Consider the following 17361-nt stretch of genomic DNA (forward strand, 5'->3'; position numbering starts at 1 on the left):
AAACAAGCCACCCAGTAGAAAATGCGATGTGCGGCAAAACAAAAGTGAAATTTAATCGTCACACAAACACAAGCGCACAGCAAGTTTGTTTGGTAAACAAATACAAAGATAACATGCAGTGAATCAACCAGTTCTAGAAGCAATCGTTTCTGTTTCTTAAATAAATGCGTAAAATGCATAGAAGTTCATTTAATTTATTTATGACGTCATAAGTGCAAAGTCCAAACGCAGGTTTGTGCTCGTGCTCGATTTTCAAATGCAAATATCACAGCAGACATTCATTTTTACCAAGTGTGCGTTGATCTTTGGTGTTCCCCAATTTGCATACACTTCCCTACATATGTATGTGTGTGTTTGCGTGCATACATATGAACATTAGTAGACTGTATCGCATGCGTTCGCTCAGATAATTTTTATCTAGCTTTTAATTATTAGTAATCTATTTTTTCAGCCAGCCAAGCAAGCGAACTTTGCTGGGATCCGTGGCATACGCCAAGCCCTCAGTTGCTTTCCGGCATTTGGACGCTGCGGTTGACGGCATTTTGAGCGGAGTCACAACTTAAATTTTGGGTACAAAGGTCAGTGTAGCCTATCGCTAACTATCGCTTATTGGATTAATTCTTGGGGCAAAACGGCATTTCCACAGCCATTAACTTATGTATGTGGCATGTAAATAATAAAATATGAATATCACACAGTGGTAATTGAATCGTTATCGCCAATACATAAATCCGAGCATCGACCTGCTGTCGACAGCACTTGACTTTGGTACTTTGGACTTGATTCGCACTGTTTTGAAATTAAAATGCTGCTCTCCAGACAAGCCCACATACAAACAGTGGTTATCAGCTTATCAGTGTGGCATATGTTCCATATATTGCTCTTTTTCGATACCCCCAAGAAGAATCGCATTACTAATGACCCAATTCACTTTTAGACTTTAGAAGCATGGATCGCGAAAGCCTTTTTGTTGCAACTAAGGATGATGGCGACACCTACGCCTTTGATGAGACGTTGCCAGCGCTGCCGCTGCCCGAGCTGAGCGACACCATGCAGCGTTATTATGCCAGTCTAGTGCCCTTTGGAACCGCCGAGGAATTGGCTCAATCCCGCAGCATTATCGAGCAGTTCCAGAACGGCGTTGGAGCTGAATTGCATGCCAAACTCAAGGAGCGTGCTTCGAAAATGAAAAACTGGCTGGGCACTTGGTGGGAGGATTATGGTTACCATTTGCTGCGCCTGCCACTTTTGCCCTATCAGATCATGGCTATGCCTTGCCAGATGAATTTAGTGGACATTCCCGAGACGAGCGATTATATGCTGAAGGTAAAATACAGTTCATCATTGAAATTCGATTAAATTAACTTTATTTTTTGTCTTTCTGCAGACCCTTGCCCGTCAAATCCATCATACGCTCGAGTTCTGGGATCTGACGCGCAAAGGCACAATGAAGCCTCTTTCGTCCAATGGCGGCAAGATTAAATACTCCTCGGCCTTGTACAAACATTTCTTTTCGACCACGCGAGTCCCTGGCCTCGAACAGGATCACATCGAGAAGCATTTCCTGTCCAAGAACGAGGGCAATGGACCCAACCACATTCTCATTGGCGCCAAGGGGCGACAGTTTAGCTTTAGTTGTGTGCACGAAGATGACAGCATTCTGACAGCACCCGAGATTCTGGTGAACTTGCAGCGCTTACGCAGCATTCTTGACTATGAACCAGAGGGCGATGGCGTCGCAGCTCTAACACACGATGATCGCACCAACTGGGCTAAGAATCGTAATCATCTGCGCGAGATTTCCGAGGAGAACAAGCGCACATTGCTCTCGGTGGAAAACTCAGTCATGGTTCTCTGCTGGGACGAACACTGTCCGAATGATGCAGAGCAAGCCTCACAGCTGTCCATCTATGGTGACTATCATTCCCGCTGGGCGGATCGCAGCAGTTGCCTGGTGGCCTTCAAGAACGGTCACTTTGTGTACACCGGAGAGCATAGTTGCTACGATGGCACAATCAGCGCTAGCTTTGCCACTTTTATGCAACTCAGTTTCTTCGAAGTACCAGAACCCGATTGGAGCGAGGCGCACAACACGAAGATTATACCCATTGAGGAGCTCAAGTTTCAGCTGGACGACACACTCAAGTCTGAGATTCAACGTGTGCTTAAAGAGGTCGAAGAACGAGTAAGCAGCATTGATGAACCAATTGTTGAAGAGCTTCTATTAAATGGTTTTCATATACTTAGGGTATCGATGTCACGGCAACATTTACAGTGTTTGATGACTACGGCAAGGAGTTTATGAAGAGCATGAAACTGCATCCAGATTCGTTTGTGCAGGTCATCCTGCAATGGACATACTACAAGATGCATAAGGAGTAAGCAAGACTAGACTAAGCCTCAGAATTTACTTATTTACTATAGAAAGTGACCCTCAGTTGGAATGTGGTTCGTGTCTTCGTTAAGCACTAGTTGAAATACTTGCTATTATTTGTGCTTTAACTTTAAGAGGCACTGAATGCTAAGTCCTAAGACTAATGTAAATTTACAGTAGCAAATATTTGGAATTCGAATTTTAAGATATCTCTTCAAGTGGCTTTGAAGTTGTAAATGTACATTTGAGTTGATCAACAGATTAATTATGTCTTTCCTTACAGAATTGCTCCCACCTATGAGACGGCACTGATGCGTCACTTTTACAATGGACGCACTGAAACGTTGCGTTCCTGCACCAGCGCTGTTCACGATTTTCTTAAGGCCTCGTCAAACACATCCACAACTGATGCACAACTGATTAAAGCCTTCCGCGCTGCTGTCAACGAGCACAGACACATGATGGACGAGGCGCGCAAGGGAAATGGCATCGATAGACATCTCTTTGGTCTGTGGTGTGTTGCCTACGAAAACAAATTAGACATTCCGGCGCTCTACGATGATCCTTTGTATGCCAAGAGTGGCGGCGGTGGCAACTTTGTGTTGTCCACCAGTACGCTGGGTTTCACACCCAATGTGGGCTTTGTGGCCCCAATGACCTTTGATGGCTATGGCGTCTTCTATGCGATTACATCGGATGCGTAAGTGTAACTGAAACAGCGCAAAAAGAATGCAACATTAATGATTTCTCTTTACAGCATTTACATCAACTCGACGGCGTATCGTGACAGCATCAAGACGAGTGCTCGAAAGTATAACATCATCTTCAAAGAGTCGTTCCGACGCATGCGAAAACTGCTGGAACAGCTGAAGACTGATTCAAATTTGTAAATTACAAGCAAACATTTTGCAGAAACCAACAACAACTCTAGTCATGAAACAGTATGCATTCCAAAGAAAATCAGAAAAAACTTGGGAATCGCCACATTTTAATCAACTGATTACTGATTCAGTTTCTGACTGGACAACGCTGCATTTCCTTTTTACGTATTTCATTATAATTATAAGTTACAAAGTGCTTCTTTGTGTGTATGTAGCCGATTAAAAGATCAAAGATCATTAAATTCCATAAACAATTTCTTTGGGTTTTCGATGACAACTTTTATTTGAAATTCAATGTCCAATGATTGATTAATTACATTTCACGATAATTCAACTTCAAAATGCAACTATATGTTATGTATGTATATATTTATATATATATTTATGAGTAAGCATATTATGTAAGGACCAGCGGCTCTTTCAACTGGCTAAAATTCATGATATATGCTAAAAGTGAGCTGCATGGCTTACGATTCACAAATTATTCAATTATGCACTACAAAATACGTATCCAGTGAAGCATTTATGATCAACTCTGGGATATAGATAGGTAGCCATTACTAGTTAGTTCGATTAAGTGCTGCTCTATTCACTAATTACAAATCTCGTACTCCTCCTACTACGCACAAATTCGCGGAATTGGCTCTTGCGCCTCTACACAAAAAAAAAACAAGGGGGAGTCACAGTCACAGACCTTTAGTGCCCCTGGCGAGAGAGAGAAATAAACCAAGAACGATCGTTATTCATTAACTGAGGGCGAAGGATTAAGCTCAATCCGTTAAACTAGTGTGTATGATAGTAAGATAGGCCAACGTGCGACGGCATCAAAGTATAACCACTGCGATATTGCTGATTATGATCTTGCTGCCGTTGATTGTTGGCATAAAACTGCACTCATTCCTGCCCAGGCACCGCCATCGCCTGATGAGCTGCTGCTGCCTGCTGTTGCTGTTGTTCGCTGCTTGTTGTATTGCTATTTGGATCCTCGATAGCAGTCTTGTTGCCAGCTGCTTGATTGCTTGTCTCTGCAGCTGTCGCAACTGCTGATGATGATGATGTTGCTGTGGGCGGTGGCTGGAACGCCGGTCGTTGCACAAACATATTATCGATGATGTGATCAATGTTATCTGAACTGCCGGCCTCATCGCTCTTTGGATTCGCATTGGTGCCGCTGCCCGTGGCAGCGCGACTCTTGTGCTTCTCCGATGGCGGCAGTATGGGAATCGCATTGGTGGGTCGACGCTGAGGCAGCACAGCGGGTCGTGTCGTTGTCTGAGCTGGCGACACAAAGTACGTGGTGCCGCCGACAGTATTATAGTTTTGGTGATAGTTCAATGCAGCTGGCGCCTGAGCTGCTTGTGCCACACTTGACTGAGTTGCTTGTGGCGCTGGCTGCGACTGTTGTTGCTGCTGTGGTGGCGGCTGCTGCTGCTGTTGTTGCTGCTGTGGGGCATAGGCCACAGCTGCGGGTGTGGCTGGCAAATAGGCGGCATTGGCCGGATTGACATAGGGCGCCTGTGGCACAGCGACGGGCACTGGAACCGCTTCGCCGCCACCCGTCACATAGTATGAGGGTGCAGCTTGGGCCTGTGGATATGCTGCGGCTTTTGGCTGTGTTGTGGCAACTGCTGTGGGCGGCGCTGGACCCAATTGCAGTGTCTGCAGCTGCACCTGCAACTCCTGCTGCTGATAGGCCATCTGGAGACGCAACAAATGCGGATCTTGCAGCATTATTTGTGACTGTTGCTGCTGTTGTTGTTGCTGCTGCATCTGCAATTGCTGTTGCATTTGCTGCTGCTCAGCGAGATGCTGCTGTTGCTGTTGTTGCTGCTGCTGTGTCGCCTCGTGCTGCGTGCGCCGCAGACTCGAGTAGCGCTTGGGTCCATTGCGATGCTCGCCAGGCAACTCTTGTTGCTGTTGCTGCTGCAGATGCAACTGTTGCTGTTGCTGCTGTTGTTGTTGCTGCTGCTGTTGTTGGTTCTGAGAGGCGAGCGCATGCATTTGCACACTGCCCACATGACTTGGATCGTTGCGTTGTTGCACCTGCTGCAGACGCTGCGACAAATTCGATGTGACCAGAGGCGTCTGTTGTTGTGGTTGCTGCTGTTGCTGCTTGGGCTGATGCGACAAGTGTTTCTGCTGCTGTGGTGCTTGCTGCTGCTGCTGCTGTTGCTGTTGATGTTGCAGCTGCTGTTGCTGTGGCTGTCGCTGTTGATGTGGTTGCTGTTGCTGCTGCTGCTGAGATGGCACCTCGTTCTTGGGTAATCCATTTGTTCGATTCGCATTTGGCTTCGCATGATGATAATCTCGCTCCGCACGCTGCTCGGCATAATCGCGCTGTTCGCCACGCGAGTGACTTGAACGATGACCAGACTTCTGCTTGAACTCCATGGGATTCTGGCGATTCGAGCCGCCAGCTGCACGCTCCCTGTAATTGCGATTCTTGCGCTCATCCTGACTCAACTTACCGGCTGGCAATCCAGCGTTGGCTGGGCCCGAGCCTGATCCTGGTGCAGTACCCAGCTGCTTCTCCACACTGCCATTGGCGAGGCTGCGACGCTCGCCACGATTCTCCTTCTCGTCGCGCGACGTCGAGGAACGTCTGGCACGCATTTTGCTGCCGCTGCTCGTGCCGCTTCTTTGCTGCTCATTCAAAGCAGGGAAGTCTTGGGGACGCGGTGGCTTACGCTCCTTATTGCTGGCCTTCAAATACGCTTGTTCATCCTCCCAGTTTCTGGAGTATTTGCTGGGTCCTCGGCCATAACGTCGACGACGACGCGCACGCGGCGCCGCATCCTCGTTGCGTATATCGTACCCATAGGTCTGCAACAGCTCAGCTCGGGATTTAGGCGCCTGTTCGCTGGCCTCGAAACGATCGTGCGACCACCGATCGCCACCCGATGCCGGTTGCCACTTCTTCATAGTCTTTGACGCCTGCGAAATAGTTGCCGGCTGACCAGCAGCTGGTGCGCCGCCTGAAATACCAATTACCTCATTGCCGTCGGCATCAGCGCTGCTCGGTTCAGCGAGGCCTCCTGGACTACTGTCGTTGGCCGTGGGATCGACGGCAGCACCATCGCCCTCTGTTTCAGCTGTGCGATCGTCGTGCTCGTAGAAGGTGCCACGTTTCGGTATGTATTGGGGATTGCTACGATCTTCGTCGACTTTCTTTTGCGCCTCGCTGTCACCGGCTGCCGTCGCCGCATTGCGCTCCAATCCGCTGCCTAGTTCATCGTCGTCAGCATCGGCATCGGTTTCGTCGTCGTCATCATCGTCGTCGGTTTCACTTTCTTCATCGCTTGTGCTTTCATCGTCATCGTCGTCGTAGTCTTCGCCCCCCTCAAGATCACTGGCGGTATCGTATTCCGAGTCATGAGGATGGGAATTGCTCGATACGGGCTCCTGGACACTGGGCGATGTGCCGAGCTCAGCTGTGCTGCTGCTGGCACCGCCCGTTTCGCTAACGTTTGACGATGACAACACGGGTATATCGGTCGGAGCAGCCGCTGCTGTCATTTTCTCAATATCGGCCATCGCAAGTTGATATTTCGATTTTTTTTTTTTTTTTTGCTTTCTTGCTTTTCTCTGACTTTTCTGTTATTCTGAATGCCGTGCAAAACTCCTCAGAACACACGCACTCACACGTATTTTTGTACGTGAATCGCCGTACTCTTTTTGCTCTGTTGTGTGCTTTTTAGAAATTATCGCAATAATGTTGAATTAATGTACATTAAATGTCTTAATTTCACCCAGTTTGCTTTCTTCCACAACAACGCAATCAGAAAATAGAAAGTGTCTAGAGTTTAGAGGTGGAGAAATATCGATAGCATACTCGATATATCGATTATTTTTATACTTTTTCCGGTCATCGATTTTTTATTTTAGAATATTTTATTTTTTGTTCCAAAATATTTAAATTTTAAATAACGGTTTCATTATTGTTTTAAATCTTTGATCTTTTATTCTTAATAATCAAAATTCCGTCATGTTGAACTGTAGGGGGATGAGTTTCTAAACAAAAAACCGTCACCTGGTTACACTTAAAATATAGTATATTGGTATATTTTCAAAACACGTGTAAAAAGGCGCTTCATTTAAATCTTTTTCATTTAATATTTTAATAAACATGGTTAATTTCCATTTCAAAATTGACAGAATTTTAAAATATACGTTTTGAAAAAGATATTTCTAAATGGTTTTTTTTTTAAGAACTAAACTTTCTCCCACCCATTTTTACTATAGTATTTAAACATAAGCAATTGCTTGTCGTTAATTGAACCCTCAATTTAATTATTCAAAAAAACTTCCACGACGAATGGTTCAATTTGCATTTAAAAGATGTAACGCCTCTTTTCTATAATTTATAAAAGTGTGCAAATATTAGGTAAGGGCTTGCATTCTAAATGTGTTCTAATTGTTAGACGGGCAAAATTTATTTTTTGATACACATAACTATACTCTTTTATATTTTTTATGATTGCTATTATTTAATAAAAAAAATTGTATATTATTAGGTTTGTCAATAATCAACAAATAAAGTTTTTAATTTAAAACATAAGTCTGAATTTATTATTTGTTGGACTGTCTAAATATTGTACGTTGAAGTTAATTAAATACAAAAATTCATAAAAGGTAACGTCATTAAATTCAAAATTTGAAATCCTTAGAAGAGTATTAAATCGTCAATACACTGATGATAGTTGTTTTAAACGGTTACAGGACTAAGACAGCTGCATAATAATTAAAAAAAATTGTAAATTTCAGTATTTGAGTTGGTTATAAAAGACTAGGTAGTTGATAGCGGGCCTCTCAGTTTATTAACATGGCGAAGGAAGCATTCTTCAAGTACATCAAGCCAGCACCGCTGACTCAAAAAGTCACAAGTCGAGATGGCTGCGTCTACATGTATCGTGTGATGAAGTTCATTGGCTGGATTCCACCAAAGTCAGGTCCAATATTCGTGCGGGGTCTCTACTACTTCTACAGCTTTTTTACCTTTACATTTGGTGTTATTTATCTACCTCTTGGATTCGCACTGAGCTACTTAAAGGAGTTCGACAAATTTACACCCGATGAGTTTCTTACCTCGTTGCAAGTCGCCTTAAATGCATATGGAGGAGCAGTAAAAAGCAGCATTACTTACATTAATCTGTGGCGTCTTCGGAAAGTCGAAAATATTTTAGATGAATTGGATGAACGCGTAGACTCGGATGCAGCTCGAAAGAAGTTACACAAATCTGTGGCAATGAGCAACTTTGTGTTTCTATTCTTTACAATTGTCTATAATGGGTATACTGGATCTACTTTTCTGTCTTATTTGGCCAGTGGTAGACCACCTTGGTCGGTGTACAATCCATTCATAGATTGGCGCGACAGCCTGTTGAATCTATTCATACAGGCAAACTTCGAATACCTCATCATGTCCTGGGCCGTAATACAGGATCAACTGTCTGATACATATTTGCTTGTGTTTATTATTTTGATTCGTGGTCACTTTAATCTGTTAATGGATCGCGTTCAAAATCTGCGCACCGACCCCAATAAGTCAGACGATGAAAACTACGAGGATCTGGTAAACTGCATCAATGATCACAAAAAGATTTTAGAGTGAGAATTAAATATTTTTATTAATTTATGTCTCATATTTATGATTCTTATTTTCAGATGCTGCAAACTACTTCGTCCAATGATATCAGGGACTATTTTTGTGCAGTTTGGATTAATTGGATCTGTTTTGGGATTGACATTAATTAATATATTCTTCTTTTCAAATTTGTGGCGAGGTTTAGCCTCATGTGTTTTCGTTCTTGCTGTACTGTGTCAGACATTTCCCTTCTGCTATAATTGTAACTTATTAATTGACGAATGCCAGGAACTTGGAGTTCGTATATTCCAGTCAAATTGGACCGATGCTCCGGCCCGATATAAAAGCACTCTGATTCAATTTATGCATCATGTCCAGAAGCCAATCATGTTCATTGCTGGCGGAATTATTCCTATTACCATGAACAGCAATATCACAGTGAGTTTTTTTTTAAATTAGGCAAAAATTAATTTAAATATTATTTATAATTTTCCAAAAGGTGGCCAAGTTTGCATTCAGCATTATTACCGTAGTGCGGGAGATGAATCTTGCTGAACAGTTTAAGTAAACTGATGTATAATCACCCTCTTAGGACTAAATATTTAAAAGAATTAATATAATTTCATATTATGCTTACTAGTTGAATAAATGCGAACGCTATTTCATTTCTAAAACAGCACAATCGAACTCTTTTAATTATGCTATTTTGAAATAAAATATTGGGTACGTTTATATTTCATAGCTTCTAAGTATTAGGGCTCAAGTTGAACCGCAAACAAAACTTTCGCTTTAAAACTTCATCTGTAATTTAGTTTATTCGATTTTTGTGGCACATGGCTAAAATCTGAAACTAATTTAATATCTGATATTCCCTGAGCTCAAATAGGAATATTGCTATATTGCTGATGCTGTTGACCATGATTAGAATTTGTCTAGGATACTTGAGTCAACAAGCATAAAATCACTCTATTATAGTATATGTATTTAACCCTTTCGGGACTACTGGGACAATACGTCCCAAAATTTTTCATTGCATACTTGGACAATACGTCCCAAAATTTTTCATTGCATCGTATTTTCTATAATTTTAATGCTAGAGCACTTGTGAAATATCCCAAACACAGTTTTAAGTGTCTATTTCATAATGTAAACAAAAAAGTAACGGTGAATATCTTCGGATTGGGATTATATGTCCCAGGATAAAAGGACGAATTCAGGATTTCCAAGTATGCAGTACATAATTATTTTTAGTCATCTTTCAGAATCTGAAAAAGGATTTTCTCTAACTATCTTGGTTTTCGAAATAAAACCCCGTCCCGAAAGGGTTAAAGCATTAAGACCAATTTTCATCTTTATTTTACACATGTTGTCGATAATTATACCTTCAATTTACACAAAACGATTCCCAGCCCAAATTGCTCAATTTGCAGTTGAAAACAAGCAACACCTCCTTTTAATAATTAAAGTGTGCGATTGTTAGGCAAGGACTTGCATTCTGAATGTGATTTATTTTCCAATGTTTGGCAGCTGGTATTATTTTGTTTAGTACTATTACATGTTTCATTTTTTACTTTTTAATATAATTTACAGTTTTATTTTTAAAGTTAGTTTTTAAATAGCGAAATCATTTAATTTCAATTTGTCGACAATCAGTTCGTATTGATTGTGCATTTATTAAATAATAGACAATCATAAAATACAAAGTATTGTGACAATTGCAGAAAGGGTATTCAAGTTTCGCTAAGCTACTTTCAACTTCACTTTCCTATCTAATTATAGGATTTGAAAAACTGTTATGGAAATCGGACAGCTGCCGAATTGTCAAAATTCTTGCAATTTCACTAATTGAGTTGACTATAAAAGACCAGATACTTCATAGCTCAGGTAACAGTTTGTCAAGATGGCGAAGGAAGCATTCTTCAAGTATATCAAGCCAGCACCGGAGACTCAGAAGGTTACATCTCGAGATGGATGCATTTATATGTATCGTCTGATGAAGTTCATTGGCTGGATTCCACCTAAGACAGGTCCAATTTTCTTGAGAGGTCTCTACTATTTCTACAGCGTTTTAACCTACACACTTGGAGTTGTTTATCTGCCTTTGGGATTCGCTCTCAGCTACATAAAGGAGTTCGACAATTTTACACCCGATGAGTTCCTCACTTCGTTGCAGGTGGCCATCAATACTTTTGGAGGAACAGTAAAGTGTAGCATTACCTATATTAATTTATGGCGCCTTCGTAAAGTCGAAATTATATTAAATGAGCTGGACAAACGTATCGAGACGGATGTGGCTCGTAAGAAAATGCATGAGTCAATATCCCTAAGCAACTATATATTCCTGATCTTTACAATACTTTACAACGGTTATGCTGGATCCACATTTCTATCTTATTTGGCCAGTGGCAGACCACCTTGGTCGTTGTACAATCCCTTGATAGATTGGCATGAAAGTCTACTAAATCTAGTAGTACAAGCAACCTTCGAATACATCGTGATGACCTTTGCTGTAATACAACATCAGCTATCTGACACTTATCTGGTAGTGTTTATTATTTTGATTCGAGGCCATTTTAATCTTTTAATGGATCGTGTTCAAAATCTACGCACCGACCCTAGTAAGACAGACGAAGAAAACTACGAGGATCTGGTTAACTGCGTTAAGGATCACAAAAAGATTTTAGAGTGAGAATTAAATATTTTCATTAATTCATGTGTCATATTTATGATTCTTATCTTCAGATGCTGCAAAATACTTCGTCCAATGATTTCAGGCACTATTTTTGTACAGTTTGGTTTAATTGGGTCTGTCTTGGGATTGACATTAATTAACATATTCTTTTTCTCCAATTTGTGGCGTGGGATGGCCTGTTGTTTGTTTGTTGTTGCTGTGTTAAGTGAGACATTTCCCTTCTGCTATAATTGTAACTTACTAATTGACGAATGCCAGGAGCTTGGAGTTCGTATATTCCAGTCAAATTGGACCGATGCTCCGGCCCGATATAAAAGCACTCTGATTCAATTTATGCATCATGTCCAGCAGCCAATCATGTTCATTGCTGGCGGAATTATTCCTATTACCATGAACAGTAATATCACAGTGAGTTCGTCTTTCAAACTTAAACTTAAACTACATATATGGTATTAAAATGTTCTTTATAATTTCCCAAAAGGTGGCGAAATTCGCATTTAGCATTATTACCATAGTGAAGGAGATGAATCTCGCAGAACAATTTAAATAAAATAATAATATTGTACCTATTATATAAGTAAATTAATATATTTTCGCATAAGACTTAGAAGCTCAATAAATACTCACGCTTTTTTTTTTTAGTAGACAGCACAATTATATTTTTTAATTATCTTATTTTAATTTCAAAATGGTTGATGGGCAAGAATGTCATTGTGAATGACAACTTTGGAGCATTTGAACTACCAATTATGTATCAGCGTATAACAAATTGCAACAATTTTTTTATCACAGAAAATGACAGGACATTTTTTTCTACCGAACAAAAACTTTAACCGAGTTATTTAAACAAAAAAATGCACCAATAAATTGGTAGTGACTTTGTGGGACCTCCATTTCATTCCACTAAATATACTTTTTAACACCATAATCTAGAAGTAAAATCATATTTTGAAATTATGGTCACACTGCGAGCCGCAGCTGTTGATGGACAACGGGCAGAGCAAAAGCTATTGTGAATTCCATCAGCAAATTAAATTTACCAAGTGCTTTTAGTGTAAAAAATCTTTTAGTGTATATATTTTTGTACAACAACAAAAGAAATTAGAAAAAATGTCAAAATTATTGGCTATTCCGTTGAAAAAGCCATCCGAAGTGGATGTAGTGAAGCCTCTGAACAATTTGATACAAAGCACCTACAATGGTGCTTCAGCGGAGGAGAAGTCGCAGTATGCTGAGGCAGTAAATGACTTTTCAAAGCAACGCAATACGGCGATTTGGAAGTTCTTCGAGAAGTATGAGGCTTCGCTGGAAGTCGTTTATGCGTAAGTCTTTTGTGCGAAAAGAAAAGAAAGTTGGGAAATAACAAAGGGGGTTTTATGCTTAAAGACTCCTGTGGGTTCGATGACTCATGCCTAATGTTAGAAACATTAAATACAATAGTATTAGTAGTAGTTTAATCAAAGCGCCGCATACACGCATTTATAGACGTGTGTTTTGGTATGTGTGACTCATTGCGGGTGAGTGAGAAAGAGAAAGAGAGCGAGACGTAAACAAGAGGATGGATGACGCAGTCTTTAATTGTATATCACTTAAATTACTGTTTTTGTTATTTTTGCAGCTACTACGATCAGATATGTGCACTGGAAACAAAAATTGCTGCCAGTGAGCTGCAAATACCGTTCAAGTGGAAAGATGCCTTCGACAAGGGCTCAATTTTCGGTGGCAAAATAAGCTTGAGTAAGTTTGTTTTGTCTGTAATATAATAAAAAAAAACTGGTTCTAACCACACGTCTTTCTTTCAGCTCATACCTCAATTCTGTTCGAGAAGGTATGTGTGCTATTCAACATTGCTGCCTTGCAAAGCAGTGTTGCTGCCAGCCAGCACCTGGACACAGACGAGGGCCTCAAGCTCGCCATTAAGCTGCTGCAGCAGAGTGCAGGCATCTTTCAGTACCTGAAAGGTGCCACGCCCGCCGCAGTGCCATCGGAACCTACTCCGGACTTAAGCCAGGACACGCTGATTGTGCTGCAGGCATTGATGGTGGCCCAAGCTCAGGAAGTATTCATCCTCAAGGCCATTAAAGGTAAGTCTCTAGAAATATATAAAGAACATAATTTTGATAGTTGTAACTATATTTAATAATCTAAAACTTAACGCCACAGATAATATGAAGGATCAGATCATTGCCAAGCTGTGCTGCCAGGGCGAAGAGTTCTATGCGGATGTGCTGCGTGCTATGCAAAAGGAGTCGGTGCGCAATGTTTGGGAGAAGGAATGGATACCCACAGTAGCTGGCAAACAGGCTGGTCTGCATGCACTCACCCAGCTCTATCAGAGCTTGGCTTGCCGTGCGGCCAAGAAGATTGGCGAGGAGATTGCCCGCCTGCGCAATGCCATCGAACTGTTCAAGGCGGCACAAACACGTGGCGGCAACGAGAGCTACTTGGATGAGTATTTCAGTCGTGCAAAGCGCAATCTGGCCGAGTCCACCAAGGACAATGAGTTCATCTACAATGAAATGATACCGGAGCTCAGCACTTTGGCCTCGCCTGGCAAAGCGCAGTTAGCAAAGCCGCTCCCGATTGGAGTCCCCATGGCTAGCAACTTTAAGGACATCTTCACCAATCTGGTGCCTGTTGAGCTGCATCGTGCGCTGACCGCATCGGATATGCGTAAGAACGAGATTGTCAATGGCGAAATCATGAAGTTGCGCGAATCTACGCAAACTTTGAATGCTGTGTTGGCTAGCCTTAATTTGCCGGCTGCTGTTGAGGCCACAGATAGCAACAGTGGCTTGCCACCATCGTTGCGCGAGAAGGCGACCGAGGTACGTGAGAAGGGCGGCATTGAGAATATACAGACCATGTTGAAGGATTTGCCCGAGTTGCTCAATCGCAATCGTGAGATTCTCGATGAGACTGAACGGTTGTTGGATGAGGAACGCGATTCGGACAATCAGTTGCGTGCTCAGTTTAAGGAGCGCTGGACTCGCATTAGTTCTGATAAGCTGACGGAAATGTTCCGCACCAATTCAAAGAAATATCGCGAGGTGATCAACAATGCCATCGAGGCCGATAAGGTGGTGCGTCAGAAGTTCGAGGCAAATCAAAAGGGCATCGAGCTGCTCTCCCTGCCGCCCGAACAAATACAGCAGTCATTGCCCTCGGCCAGTGGCAGTGTCGATCAAAGCTGCTCTAGTGTGCAGCGTTTGAAGCAACTAATGGAAGCTGTGGATACCATTAAGGCAGAACGCGATGCTGTCGAATCCGAACTCAAATCGGCCACGTTCAACATGAAGGATGAGTTCTTGCATGCCCTGCAAAAGGATGGAGCCATCGATGAGCCCGCCTTGTCTCTAGCACGCATTGGCCAGACCTTGAGTCCATTGCAGGCTCAAGTGAAGGAGAGCGTGGAGCGTCAGCAAACTTTGGTGGCGGACATTCAAAATGCGCACGGCACCTTCGTCTCCGAGACGGGCAATTGTGGCAGCTCACGCGATAAGCTGTATCAGGAGTTGGCCACGGCATACGATAGCTACATCGAGTTGTCGGGCAATCTGCAGGAGGGCACCAAATTCTACAATGACCTCACACAGCTGCTCGTTGTTTTCCAGAACAAAATCAGTGATTTTGTGTTTGCACGCAAAACTGAGAAGGAAGAATTGCTCAAGGATCTGACCACAGAATCCAGCCGCCAGGCTCCACCAGCCACACCGGCATTGCCATCACACTACGCCTCAACCTCGGGCAGTGGCAGCGGTTTGTAGTCTTTGTAAATTAATTCAAGCTGTATTTTACTAATTGAATTGTGTTCTTTTAATCATTCTGTAGACATTCCAAGCACACCTGCTAGTGCTCCAGGTGCACCGCCAGCTATGGCACCACAACAAGTGCCGTATCCAGCCCAAGTGCATATGCCGGTGCCATATGGCGCATCCGCAAATGTGCCGTATCCCACCTACGTGCCACCTCCCATGCCGCAGAGCTTTAATCCCTATGCCACATTGCCATACCCAGGCAGTAAGTGAACTAATCTTGCAACTTTTAAGAAATGTTATTAAATAATAATCGTTTTCAGATTATCAATATGCTGGTGGCTTCCCTCAGGGACCTCCGCCAGGCAGCTATGGCACCTATCCCGGCAGTTATGCCAATCAACATGGAGGTTACCCCAACCAGAAGCCACCCGGCTGGTAGATGTCTAACTCCCTCCCACACCATATGCACTGTGTTTAGCCCAGCAGCTGTACTGCAAATATGTTAATCGTGAATCTAGATTCTATATGGAAACCAAATTGGCAATGGCATTTGATGCGCTCTCCATTTTGGTTTTTATTTATTGTTTGAAATTGTATGAAACAAACCAGGTTGAATTATTCTCGGATTTTATTCTCTAATCTCATATGCGTATCACAAAATAAACGTTCCGTTCATTTAGCGCTATAAGTTTTCGCTATTTCCCAATCTTCGAAACAATTCCCGTTTAACGCCCGCAATGCAGCGTGGTGCACACATACTATTGATAAGTAGTTCCAGTGTTGAGCTAATGACGTTGTTCTCCAAATTGCTGGATGTGGCGAGAGTTGCGTCTTTGGGTGCTTCGTGTCGCATAGAATTATTCTGTAACAGCATATTATATGCCTCCTTGGACATCACATCCAGTGCTCGCACTCGTATACCAATGCTACTGATGACCTGGGTGACTTCGTTTTGATTCATGTACTCGGCATCCCACAGTTTGCGTTTGCTTTCGGTGGTCTGATTGTGAACGGCGCTCTCGAAGAGGCTGAAGAGCGAACTGGCTTTTTCGACAATCTCCTCGAGTTGGTTGGGATTCAACAAATACTTCTTTAGCTGTTCACTTTCGCCTTTGACGAAGCTCTCAATGATGTGCTTCACTATTAACTCGTCCAGTGTGAAATCCAAGTCAGTCTTAAGCGGCACCCAATAGTTAATGCTTAGTGACATCTCGTCTGCCTCCACATAGTGCCACCAATGGCGTGGCACGATCAACACATCGCCAGCGTTCAGCACACAATGATAGGCCTGTGCTTGGAACTTTTCGTAGTGGCTCAACTTGTTGGGAGCGGGAGCATAGAAATTTTCCAAGCAGTAGACGCTGGACTCTTCGTAAGGAATACGTGTGCTTTGGAGCGCTGTTTCTGGAGGGAATAGCAACCAGGATTTACTACCGTACACTTGGACTACTATATTGATGCCATAGGTGTCATAATGGCAGGGTGTATTGGCATGCTTGGAGCCCAGCCACAAGCTGAAATCGTTCTGATGTTCGGCAAATCCGAAACGCTTAAAATCGATGCCCTGCCAGCAGCTCGGAGGCAGCTCATCGGTACGTTTGTATTGATAAGCCGCCCAATCGAATTTGGGCTTCTTATTGTCTTCGGTCTTGGAATACTCGTTAAGGAATTGCTGCATGGACATGTCAAAGCGTTTTCGTTTGCGTTCCCATTGGGGTGTTTCACAGTCTGCGATGACCATGCTCTCAAATCTGGGTAGATCCGAGGCATCCTTGTCGAAGCGGGTGCACCAATCTTTTAGCGATCCGTCGAAACATTCCCAGTTCACGGGAAAGTCCTTGAGGACCAGAGGCACATTTGTGTTCAAGATAATGTCACGTAGTTTGGCGTTCATAATTAAAAATAATGTATCAAATTTCTGATAAGCTAAGCTCTCTACGTTGACAGAGGTTTTTAATATCTGAAATTTATCAAATAACAAATATTTTTAAAGCTAATGTTTTGGCTTTTTATTACGCCGGTGCTAAAATCAGCTGTTTATATTCTCAACTGATATGAATCGATAATTAAAA

General features: G+C 42.6%; 6 protein-coding genes across 7 annotated transcripts; 4 read left to right on the forward strand and 2 right to left on the reverse strand.

Moving 5' to 3' along the window:
- The first annotated feature begins 57 nt into the window (after positions 1 to 57).
- On the forward strand, positions 58 to 3506 carry LOC117573412 (peroxisomal carnitine O-octanoyltransferase). Of its 2 annotated transcripts, XM_034256615.2 has the most exons (7): positions 58 to 231; positions 452 to 578; positions 938 to 1326; positions 1388 to 2185; positions 2248 to 2378; positions 2658 to 3074; positions 3132 to 3506. In XM_034256615.2, exons 3-7 carry the CDS (start codon positions 949 to 951, stop codon positions 3262 to 3264), a joined length of 1857 nt encoding a protein of 618 aa, XP_034112506.1. In that variant the 5' UTR covers positions 58 to 231; positions 452 to 578; positions 938 to 948; the 3' UTR covers positions 3265 to 3506. The 2 variants fall into 2 exon arrangements, with proteins under 2 accessions (XP_034112506.1, XP_051864146.1); XM_052008186.1 differs by lacking the exon at positions 58 to 231 and having other exon boundaries at positions 436 to 578.
- Positions 3507 to 3612: 106 nt separating this feature from the next.
- LOC117573411 (transcription factor SPT20 homolog) lies at positions 3613 to 7050 on the reverse strand. The gene has a single exon (XM_034256614.2). The coding sequence runs from the start codon at positions 6787 to 6789 to the stop codon at positions 4150 to 4152; it is 2640 nt and encodes an 879-aa protein (XP_034112505.1). The 5' UTR covers positions 6790 to 7050; the 3' UTR covers positions 3613 to 4149.
- Positions 7051 to 8077: 1027 nt separating this feature from the next.
- On the forward strand, positions 8078 to 9602 carry LOC117573598 (odorant receptor 59b-like). The gene is made up of 3 exons (XM_034256892.2): positions 8078 to 8862; positions 8920 to 9277; positions 9339 to 9602. The coding sequence occupies exons 1-3, from the start codon at positions 8078 to 8080 to the stop codon at positions 9405 to 9407; spliced, it is 1212 nt and encodes a 403-aa protein (XP_034112783.1). The 3' UTR covers positions 9408 to 9602.
- Positions 9603 to 10442: 840 nt separating this feature from the next.
- Positions 10443 to 12632, forward strand: LOC117573599 (odorant receptor 59b-like). Its single transcript, XM_034256893.2, has 3 exons — positions 10443 to 11524; positions 11582 to 11939; positions 12013 to 12632. The coding sequence occupies exons 1-3, from the start codon at positions 10740 to 10742 to the stop codon at positions 12079 to 12081; spliced, it is 1212 nt and encodes a 403-aa protein (XP_034112784.1). The 5' UTR covers positions 10443 to 10739; the 3' UTR covers positions 12082 to 12632.
- LOC117576964 (programmed cell death 6-interacting protein) lies at positions 12606 to 15977 on the forward strand. Its single transcript, XM_034262141.2, has 6 exons — positions 12606 to 12853; positions 13150 to 13268; positions 13334 to 13615; positions 13695 to 15290; positions 15363 to 15551; positions 15610 to 15977. The coding sequence occupies exons 1-6, from the start codon at positions 12642 to 12644 to the stop codon at positions 15726 to 15728; spliced, it is 2517 nt and encodes an 838-aa protein (XP_034118032.1). The 5' UTR covers positions 12606 to 12641; the 3' UTR covers positions 15729 to 15977.
- On the reverse strand, positions 15855 to 17308 carry LOC117576966 (HSPB1-associated protein 1). The gene has a single exon (XM_034262143.2). The coding sequence runs from the start codon at positions 17181 to 17183 to the stop codon at positions 15972 to 15974; it is 1212 nt and encodes a 403-aa protein (XP_034118034.1). The 5' UTR covers positions 17184 to 17308; the 3' UTR covers positions 15855 to 15971.
- Between the last annotated feature and the right edge of the window lie 53 nt (positions 17309 to 17361).

This window comes from Drosophila albomicans, chromosome 2R, assembly GCF_009650485.2.
Source record: "Drosophila albomicans strain 15112-1751.03 chromosome 2R, ASM965048v2, whole genome shotgun sequence".
NCBI classification, from domain to species: domain Eukaryota; kingdom Metazoa; phylum Arthropoda; class Insecta; order Diptera; family Drosophilidae; genus Drosophila; species Drosophila albomicans.